General features: G+C 36.7%; 1 protein-coding gene across 2 annotated transcripts in view; it reads left to right on the top strand.

The window, feature by feature from the left end:
• The window catches only part of LOC106884003 (osteopetrosis-associated transmembrane protein 1), a 64805-nt gene that overhangs the window by 15196 nt on the left and 38702 nt on the right, over window positions 1–10907 (top strand). Inside the window, exons 4-6 of one of the 2 annotated variants that reach the window (XM_052978457.1) lie at window positions 331–438; window positions 1573–1732; window positions 4029–4091. In XM_052978457.1, the coding sequence (XP_052834417.1) occupies window positions 331–438; window positions 1573–1732; window positions 4029–4091 (331 nt within the window). Of the gene's footprint in view, window positions 1–330; window positions 439–1572; window positions 1733–4028; window positions 4167–10907 lie in introns of those variants that run through there. The other variant, XM_014935181.2, reaches the window with a different exon arrangement.

Below are 10907 nucleotides of genomic sequence, written 5' to 3' on the forward strand. Positions count from 1 at the left end.
GATTCCATGCAAAAAATCCGAGTTTTTTTTTCTTAATGAAAATCGTATGGGCGTTAATATAGAAATTTACCAAAAATATTAATACCTATCAGCTGTAGAAACCTGCGATATACTGAGGAGTCCGTGATATAAATTTACCTATATTAGCTAGAAAAATCCATGTTGTACTGAGGGTGCAATAGGTGAACCACGTTATGGCAAGTGATTACTGTATGTGTGTGTATATATATATATATATATATATATATATATATATATTCATTCCTTCCTTCCTAATTATTTAGAAGTATTTATTTGTTTGTTTATTTATCTATTTATCATTGGTCAAAGATGAACATCTGTCAGGCCTGTATTGCAAACTATAAGAAACTCAACTCTGACTTCAGGACAATAGAAGATTATTCTTCTCCAAGTATCTGCATGGACGTTATGGATATGGTGAGTACTTTTTTGCAGAGGAGGAGGCATATAGATTTTGTCACCAAGTGCTGAGATGCAATTCATTTTTTTCCTTTTTGGTATCTACAGGCATATTATCTCATTTATTCCTTTTAATACCAATCCTACCTAAGACTGTCTGTACTAAAGCATTCATATTTAAAATAAATAAATCCCTATCAAAATCTTAACATGAAATTTCAGTTGGTTAACACCTATTTTTATACACCAATACATGTAGTTACAAATATTTTGCCAGGCGCACTTAAAAATCTTGATAATATTGAAAATTAACTGAAACATATTGGCAGTCTACCTGTTTGAAATATAGCAGTGAAAAGATTGAAGCCACTTTTTGTCATCATTATTTTGAAACTGGATTAATGGGTTTAATAGGGTAGTATTGTAATTGTGATAGTCTTGTGGCATTCCTAGCCATTGTTAGTGACTAAGGCCCTCACTTGTGGCTTTTAGATCAGGAAGTGTATAAAACATACTTTTCCTGGACTGAGTGGATATACTTTCTGGATCACAGAAGCTAACAGCATGTACTATTGAAAATATCTTTGTAAATCTGACTTGTGAAGCATAAATTTGCTCATTAGATTTGTATTTGAAGACTGAGTATCTGATGAGGCTGTCGATATATGATAAATAATCATTTGCTTCACTTTTTTTTTGTAATTATAGGGATCCATCAATGAAAGATCAACTTTACTTACTTTGAGTGAAGTGTTGGGAAATGAGAATACAGTGTCTATAGAAGAGTTCAAATGTCTTACTTTGTAGTCGCTTGCTCAACAATTTAAGTGCATAGCTACTGTATGTTGTTGTTTAGCATCTGTCAGTTCAGCTATCATCATCCTGTATTTTTTCTGACGACATGTATCTCAGGGCTACCTTACTTGATGTATTCTTTTTTTAAGTTTGGAATGAGAGAAAATTGTTTGAATTTGGCTACTATTTCTATCAGGTTAACAAATTACATTGAGATTGTCTCATAACTTCTATGTGCATATGTTATATTTAGGAATGTTTATATTCTTTAATTTAGACTACTTTAAAAGCCATGTTAATATTCTCATAATTTCCAGACACATTTTCTTTTTCTACTTTTAATGATCTATCTTTTAGATGAACTACACCAGGCTGCTGTGGAGCCAGGATTGTCCTACCAAAAACAGGCAAAGCAATACAGTGTTAACTGTTAGTGTTTCAGTTAGCCTCATAATCATCACCATTATCTACTATGTATGCATGTATCTTATTGGCAAAGGAAAACTTTTCAATTTCTGTGAGTATCTTTAGTTCTCCTTCTGATTAAAAGTTGTTGTTTCTGTTGTTAGTGAGGTCAACTCTGTTTGACTGAGCCTATGATGTTAGGGATAGTTAATTGAACAAATCGTTTAATTGTTATTAACCTTAGTCATTTTGACTTTATTATAAACCAATCTAGTCAACTTACCCACACATTCACCTGATTCAATCCTTGGTTCCACTTCACTTATTTACATCTCCCTGTAATTTGAGTATGTCTCATCACATCTTTACGTTCTTCCATCTCTCCCCTCTCTCTCCTCTCCCCTTTGCTCTCTTCCCTTTGCTCTCTTCCCTCTGCTCTCTCTTACCCCCTCCCACTGAGATGGCCATGTAACTTCCCTACTGCACAAAGCTTATTTTTGTCCCTCTATTCATTCTCTAACCTCTTTCCACATGGCATAAAGCCACCTCCCTCATTACCATTCCCTCCTCAGTTGAGGGGGTCTTGTCTTGCAAGTTACTTGGTGATCTCACTGCTGTTAGTGTCATATAAAAAGCACACAGTACACTCTGTAAAATTGTTGGCATTAGGAAGGATATCCAGCCAAAGAAACCATACCAATGCAGAGAGTAGGGCTTGACACAGTCTTCTAACTCCTGTCAAACATTCCAACCCATGCCAGCATGGAAGGAAGACATTAAAGGATGATAATATCCTATATGACTTTAAACATGTCTCTATTTTATAAGCAGTAAGCTTACTGAAGGGGATTTATCATCTACAAAAATGTTAGGCAAAGACATTGAAACTTTTTATTCAAACAAATGAAGCTTAGTGGCTACAACAGAAGTAAGTGAGTGCTGTGCTTTTGTAAATCAGTGATTGATTTAGAAATAGTAGCAATATCTTAGTGTTTTTTTTTGTCCAACTGTATCCATTTCTGTCTGAAATATCTTTGTACTTATAAAGAAATAAATTATTCTGTCATGAAATCACTGCTTAAAAGGTGATGGGCATGGTTATGACATTATTATAGTTGTGGAAAGGTGGCGAGCTGGCAGAGTTGTTAGCATGCTGGACAAAGTGCCTAGTGGTATTTTGCCTGTTGCTCCATTCTGAGTTCAAATTCCACCAAGGCCAACTTTGTCTTTCATTCTTTTGGGAGCAGTAAAACGAATACCAGTGAAACACTGAGGTCGATGTAATCGACTAGTCCCCTCCCCCAAAATTTCAGACCTTGTGCTTACAGTAGAAAGGATTATTATAGTTGTGGAGTTATGATAGAAGTTGGTTGCTTACATTTCTCTGAAGGCTGTAATACATGGTTATAGATGTACAGAGGTTGTGAGATTAAGATTCTGTACTACTGACTACAAATTGGTTCAAGTTTTGTTACTTCCAATGTGTTGTGCCTCTTCTATAATATTACTCTCCATATATAAATCATTATATGTTGCATAATATATATTTTATACAAATATTTTGTAGAACTGCTAGGAGTAAATTTATTGTATAAAAAAAAAATGGCTCAGTGACAGAAGTGCTTCACAGTATTTAGGTTTTTTTTTCTTTTTTTTCTTTTACTTTCTGAGTTCAAATCCTGTCAGGATCAATAGAATAAGTAACAAGAATAGTTAATTCATTTAACATCTTCCCATCTTCTACTACAAATATAATATATATATATATCATCATCATCATCATTGTTTAATGTCCGCTTTCCATGCTAGCATGGGTTGGACGATTTGACTGAGGACTGGCAAGCCAGAAGGCTGCACCAGGCTCCAATCTGATCTGGCAGAGTTTCTACAGCTGGATGCCCTTCCTAATGACAACCACTCCGAGAGTGTAGTGGGTGCTTTTACGTGTCACCGGCACGAGAGCCAGTCACACGGTACTGGCAATGGCCATGCTCAAAAAGGTATTTTTTACGTGCCATCTGCACGGGAGCCAGTCCAGCGTCACTGGCAACGACCTCGCTTGAATGATTTTCTAACGTGCCACCAGCACAAGTGTTAGAAGGCAACGCTGGTAACGATTACGCTCAAATGGTGCTATTTACGGGCCACTAGCACGGAAGCCAGACAGCTGCTCTGGCAATGAACACGCTTGGACAGTGCTGTTAGTGCTCTACTGGTGCAGGTGCCAGTCATCGAGTATATATATATTTATTTATTTTTGTTTTCTTGCTTATAACTGCTCTATGAATAATTATCTGTTTGTATCTTTCATTCTTTCTTATCTGCCTATCAAGCTATCTTGCCTGTCTGTCTGCTCATCTCTCTCTCTCTCTCTCTCTCTCTTTATTTATTTCTTTAAATATTTTCAGGCTACTACAACTCACTGTCGAACAATTCAAACAATCTGTACAGATCCATTAGTGATATTCCAGGTATAAATACTCCATCAGCCTCATCACAAAGATAATAATGTTTAAAAAAAAAATGAATAAAACAAATTATTTCTACCCAAGTGTTTCTGCTTATAAAGCTTTCTCCTGTTTATGTTTCCCTGTTCATTTTCTGGATCAGAATTAAATTATGTATGATTTTCTGCTCTGACAATCCTATCTTCTGTGTTTCTGTATATATATATTATACTTTGGTCTGTATGTACACAAAAACCATATTCAGTTGTTCTACTACAACTACCGCAGGCTTTTCACATAAGGTTTTAATGGTCTTCTTATCCATTATTTTATAGACCTGTAAGATATGTGTGTATATGGAAAAATAGACACTTAAAGGATTGTGTGATCAAATCATAGAGTACGTAGATGGAAACACACAAGATGAGATTTGCAGTTTAGAACCTCCTTTCCCACCAAATCCCTCTGTATTATTTATTCCTTTATAATAATCTACTATATGATAATCATTATCCGTTATTTGAACATTCTTAATGCTTGTTGATAAAAAGAATATATCACCATTAGAGTTGCATATACTCTCTATTGATCTATAATAATAATAATAATAATAATAAATGAAATCTTTTGTCAGCCAGGCAGACTAATCATGGGAAAAATATGTTTTGTTTAATAGCATAAGAAAATAACTACCAAGATTGGAATGTATGTAATTTAAAGTCAGCATTTCAACATCTTCGCCTAAAAGTCAAGTAGAGTACATAAATTTATATATATATATGTTCTACTATATCTATCTGGACAGGGATGGTTAATAATGCAATCTCTTGTGAATGAATGTAGTTAGACACTGATCAACTCTACCAATCAAAACTCATTTAATTATATGGACCCCAGTGTTTAGTTTAGTTTGGTATTTAATTTATTGTTCTTTATTTGTTAGATTGTTAAGTTACAGTGAAATAAAGAGATACATTTCAACACTAGTTTAACCAGTAAAAACACACACACTTTCACATACATATATGCATACATATTTCATCACCAAATAACCTATCAGTGGACAAAAACATGAAGTGCTCCAATATCTTTTGGTAGACAACTCTGTTGAGTGTATTCTAAGGAAACCTAGTGAAACAAAATCAGCAGATGACATGGCACCTCAAACTATCACTGATTGCTGGAACTTGATACAAAATTTCAAACAGCTGGGATAATATACTTCTGCAGCACTTCTCCATACTCTGTAACTTTCTTTCATTAGAAAACAACATTTGGACCACTGCTCAACATTCCAATTATGCTTCATCTTAGATCAAGTCAACCACTTGTGACTCTGCCTGTCATTGAGAAGAGGGTATTTGTTTATGGTTCCCCACTTTTTGAAATTGTCTATAAATGCCCAGCTCTTGGATTCACTTTTGGATTTCTCCCACATTATCAAATCAGCTCTTTTTAAGGTCTTCTTAGGATGTAGACACTCCACTTGATGGTGCACCTCTTTCTGTCACACGTTGCTCATCCAGACAACATTCTAGTGATAGTCTCCAACACAGAACTCCAGGAACAGCCAGCTTTTTGGATTGCTTCACTAATGGTCTTTTGGACAACTGTTAGATCAGACATTTTGTCTATTATTGCAGTACTAATTTGTTTTTCTGAAAAAATTTAGGGATATTAAAAAAATTATTTAAAAGGATTGATTGTAGTAGTATTGCTTAGCTGTGCTCAGAGAATATTGTAATATTTTGAGAAAAACAGAATTCACATATTTGGTGAACAATCTCACTAATTTCTAGAATGATTACTATAGACTAATTAAGAATAAGAGTACAGATAGAGAGAAATGAAGCACAACTACCATATCTATTCTGCAGAAAAATAACTTTTAAACAGTCATTTTTTACCTTTAATATTCTAATTTCCTGAGACGCAGGTTACCAATGTTCAGTGTTGTGAGGACCCAAGAACTGAAGTATTTCAGATTGAAAGACAGTATGTGAGAGAAAACTGTGATGTCATAGGAGAGAAATGTGTCCGCATGGATGATGGTGCCCTTGCGTTTGGCTTCGAGATGCCATTATGAAAGACTGCTGAATGTGGAGAATAAATGGGAGGAAGAGAGTCTGCCAAAGGTTGACCCAATTGAGGGACCAGCTACTCGAATCGACAGCACCTTGGTAGATAGAGCAATTAAGGGAAAGCACCTGGCCCATCAGGAATCACTGCTGAGATGCTTAAAATATCAGGAGGTGTAGGTTATGGTCTTGTCACCTGCATCGCAAATCAGGTAGTTCATGAAAGAGTCATACCCAATGACTGGTGTAGCAACACCATAGTTAACTGCTACAAGGGTAAAGGTAATGCTTTAGATAGAAATAACTATAGAGGTATCAAATTAACCTAGCAAAATCCAAAGTCTTAGTAAGGAGGAAGGCTGTCAAATCACAAACCCCTTCAAGTAGATGGCCCTGCTCAATCTGTAGAATAGGCGTGGGTAGAAACTCCATACGAAGTACCCGGTGTAAGCTATGGACACATAAAAGGTGCAGCAATATCGAAGGAAGGCTAACTGGGAAGATGGTTTTTGTGTGTGGCAGATGCATAGGAGCAATAAATGCTGAAGATGTACAGAAAACAGGTTTCATCACATGCCAGGGGGAGAAACTAGAAGTAGTTAATAGCTTCTGCTACCTTGGCGACCAAGTCTGTAGTGGGGGTGGTTGCTCTGAGAGTGTAGCAGCTAGAATAAGAATAGCCTGGGCAAAGTTCAGGGAGCTCCTACCTCTGCTGGCAACTAAGGGCCTCTCGCTCAGGCTGAAAGCTAGACTGTATGATGCATGTATGTGAACCCCCATGTTACATGGCAGTGAAATAGGGGCCATGACTGCTGAAGACATGCGTAGGCTTGAAAGAAATGAAGCTAATATGATCCACTGGATGTATAATGTCAGTGTGCATACACAACAGAGTGTAAGTTCACTGAGAGAAAAGTTGGGCATACAAAGCATCAAATGTGGTGTGCAAGAGAGTCGATTGTGCTGGTATGGTCATGTGTTGTATATGGATGAGGACAGTTGTGTGAGGAAGTGCCACTCCCTAACTGTGGAAGGAACCTGTGGAAGAGGTAGACCCAGGAAGACATGGGATGAGGTGGTGAAGCATGACCTTTAAACATTGGGCCTCACAGAGGCAGTGACAGGAAACCGAGACCTTTGGAGATATGTTGTGATTGAGAAAACCTGGCAACTAACGTAAGATTGCAACCATGTATGTTCGACCCAGTTAAGAGTACCCCTGATGCATTGGGCGATATGATATACTTGAGAAGACCTGTTGAGTCAAGTAAAACCAATATCGTAGCTGTGGATAGTGCCCCTGACTGGCTCCTGTGCTGGTGGCACGTAAAAAGCACCATCTGAATGTGGCCGATGCCAATACCCCTTGACTGGCCCCTGTGCCGATGGCATGTAAAAAGTATCATCCAAACGCGATCAATGCCAGGTCTGCCTGACTGGCTCCTGAGCCGGTAGCATGTGAAAAGCACCATCCAAACGTGGCCAATGCCAGTTCCACCTGAATGGCTCCCGTGCCGGTGGCACATAAAATGCACCCACTACACTCTTGGAGTGGCTGGCATTAGGAAGGGCATCCAGCTGTAGAAACATTGTTAGATCAAATTGGAGCCTGGTGCAGCTGCTGGCTTTCCAGACCTCAATCAAACCGTCCAACCATTGAGGGGCCATTCTGCTTGATGTGTAATAATATACAGTGTAATCTCACGCTTGTAATATAATGAATAGAAAAATTCCAATCAGCTGATATTTCCCTTGCACTTTGAAGACAAAAATTCCCTCTGGGAGTTTTAAAATCTACTCAAAACACAAACACACACACACACACACGCACACACGCACACACACACACACACACACACACACACACACACACACACACACACACACACACTCAAGTGGGGCAACTATAATATTAGTTGTGATCCTTGTCTTTATAGCCAACTGGGAAAAGCAATGGATATGTTTCTATCTTGCATGTGGTTCAGCTGGAATATTCAGATTATATATGGAAAAAGGAAGGGTGTATACAGTGATTATATGTATCAACAATAGTTAAGGGGAATGTAGTATAAAGTATAGTCTTTCAATCAGCTGAGATTATTCTTGCAATTTGAAGTCAAAAACCCTCTTTAAGGTTGTTCAAATCTAAAAGGCAAACTATAATAAAGGGAGATAGCTACAATATCAGCTAATACAAATTTCTGGAAAGTTAAGACTTAACAAAACTATAGCTGGCTCTTAAAATTGAAGATTACTTGGTAGCATGTATGAAGTTTTTGCTAATTGTTTTAGGTGTTTTTGTAGTTGGGAGCTGATACAAACACCTTCTTTGCCCTGCTATATTTGATAAGTTGACAGAAAGGGCATGTGACTGTAGAAACAAAGCTAAAAATGAAGTGTATAAATGAGATGTGTTCTTCTGACTCATCTAGGAGGACAGTAACTTTGAATAAGAACTGACTTAGAACCATGACAACCTGTCTGAACCATGCTTGGATGGAAAATGAACATGAAATTATGATGATGAGGATTTGTAGAAATCAGTTTAGAAAGAAACAACAAAAGAAACAGTTTAGAAAGTTATATCAGATAATGTAACATTTAGGAATTTGGAAAGCAATTTCTATAGAGAAAGTAGAGAAAAGAAACAAAGAATGAGAGAAAAAAAGACATGATTTATCCAATGGTTAGATATAAAGTTTTTTTTACAAAGATAATTATAATAATCATCTAATAAAAAAAAAAAGATTTTTCATATAAAAAATATGAAATCTTGCAGGCTCAAGTAACTCCATTTCCTATAGTTTTCAAAAAGGTGAATACATTCTTTAATAACAATCAAGTTTTGTATTTATCCAAAAATACTTTTTACCAAACCCACAAAAGAGAATTTAAAAGGAATTTTTATGGGATCAGTTTGTACAAGCTACATAAAGAAATAGATTAAATCCGTATTGTAAATGATGTCTTTATACACACATATATACACATAAAATTGTGCATCTGTGATGGCGTGTCTTGAACATAAGAGTGAAATATGTATCTAATGTCTAATTTTTAACATTAGGGCCACATACATCTTTTGCTTCATTTTCACTTAGATTATCAACTTTATTTACATCCTTCCAATACTTCTCATTTCTCTTGAGGAAGGTCCTTGCATGAAATGTCAGAACCAGTCTTTCCTTATGAAACCAGATTTATTTCTTTTTTTACCAATACAAACCATGACTATTTTCATAGGACTTGGGTCATTTATCTTTCTTGGTTAAACACAACCAAATCACCATTGGATGCCTTTATTAGAATACATTCTGTTGTGGTTTCCAGTCCAGGTCTTTGATCTAAGGACCATATTATTCTTTCCTTCTACCAGTCTTGGAGGCTCTGAAAAGGATTATAGACACAGCTATTTTCCTTTGACTATGTAATAAAAATAGAAACAGATGTTGGACTTGTTGGATCTTAGAATTATGTTTACTATTTGTAATATGAACCAAGTTCTTCATTTTCAAATTTCACCAGCACTCACATTTTGTTTCAGACACAATAGCATTGAATTCCAATAGATAAATAACTCTAATTTCTGTCTGTAAACTGTTTTAAGTTTTTGAACTGTATTTATTCTTTCCTAATAATTATTGCCTAACTCTTCATTTAGATGACCTTGTTTTTGTTCCCCAAATTATGCTTTCTCTTGCTGTTTCCCCTTCTGTTTTTCTATATCACTTTATTGTATCAATGAACCTCTATGCAGCTGCTTGACTTGCTAGAAACAGCATCTAAATCACTTTTTACTCACACCCTACCTTCCTAAAATCTAGCATAAGGTTACAAAATGGCATTATCAAAACAATGAGAGAAACCATTGCTAAATGTCAGTAATTGAGTAAATATATGTATATAAACAGAATTGATACATTTGTAGAATCAGATATGGTTGTAACGTCGTGGTTGAAAATATCCACATAATGTGTGTGTGTGTGTGTGTGTGTGTGTGTGTGTGTGTGTGTGTGTGTGTGTGTGTGTGTGTGTATATATATATATATATATATATATATACACATATATAACATCATCATCATCATCGTTTAACGTCTGTTTTCCATGCTAGCAAGGGTTGGACGGCTTGACTGGGGACTGGCAAGCCAGGAGGCTGCACAAGGCTTCAATCTGATCTGACAGTTTCTACAGCTGGAAGCCCTTCCTAACACCAACTACTCTGAGAGTGTAGTGGGTGCATTTTATGTGCCACCGGCACGGGAGCCATTCAGGTGGAACTGGCATTGGCCATGTTTAAATGGTGCTTTTCACGTGCTACCGGCACAGGAGCCAGTCGGGGCAGTGGAGGCTGGCATCGACCATGTTTGGATGGTGCTTTTTACATGCCGATGGCACAGGGAGCCAGTCAGGCAGCACTGGAAATGACCCACGCATGCATGGTGCCTATTGCATGCCACCAGCACAGGAGCCAGTCAGGTGGCACTGGCATCGGCCACAACTACAATTTCCATTTGATTGTGATATGATTTTGATTTTAATTTTACTTGACGCAATAATAGATCTCTTCAAGCATGGAATGTCACCCGATAATATTTATATACATATATTGATGAAGGCCACTGATCAAATTCTTCGGCTAAAGGCGGTGCTCTAGCATGGCTGCAGTCGAATGGCTGAAACAAGTAAAAGAGTAAAAAGACTAAAGAGTATACATATGTATGTATATATGTATAAATATATATGTATAAATATATATGTA

This window comes from Octopus bimaculoides, chromosome 2, assembly GCF_001194135.2.
Source record: "Octopus bimaculoides isolate UCB-OBI-ISO-001 chromosome 2, ASM119413v2, whole genome shotgun sequence".
Lineage (NCBI taxonomy): Eukaryota > Metazoa > Mollusca > Cephalopoda > Octopoda > Octopodidae > Octopus > Octopus bimaculoides.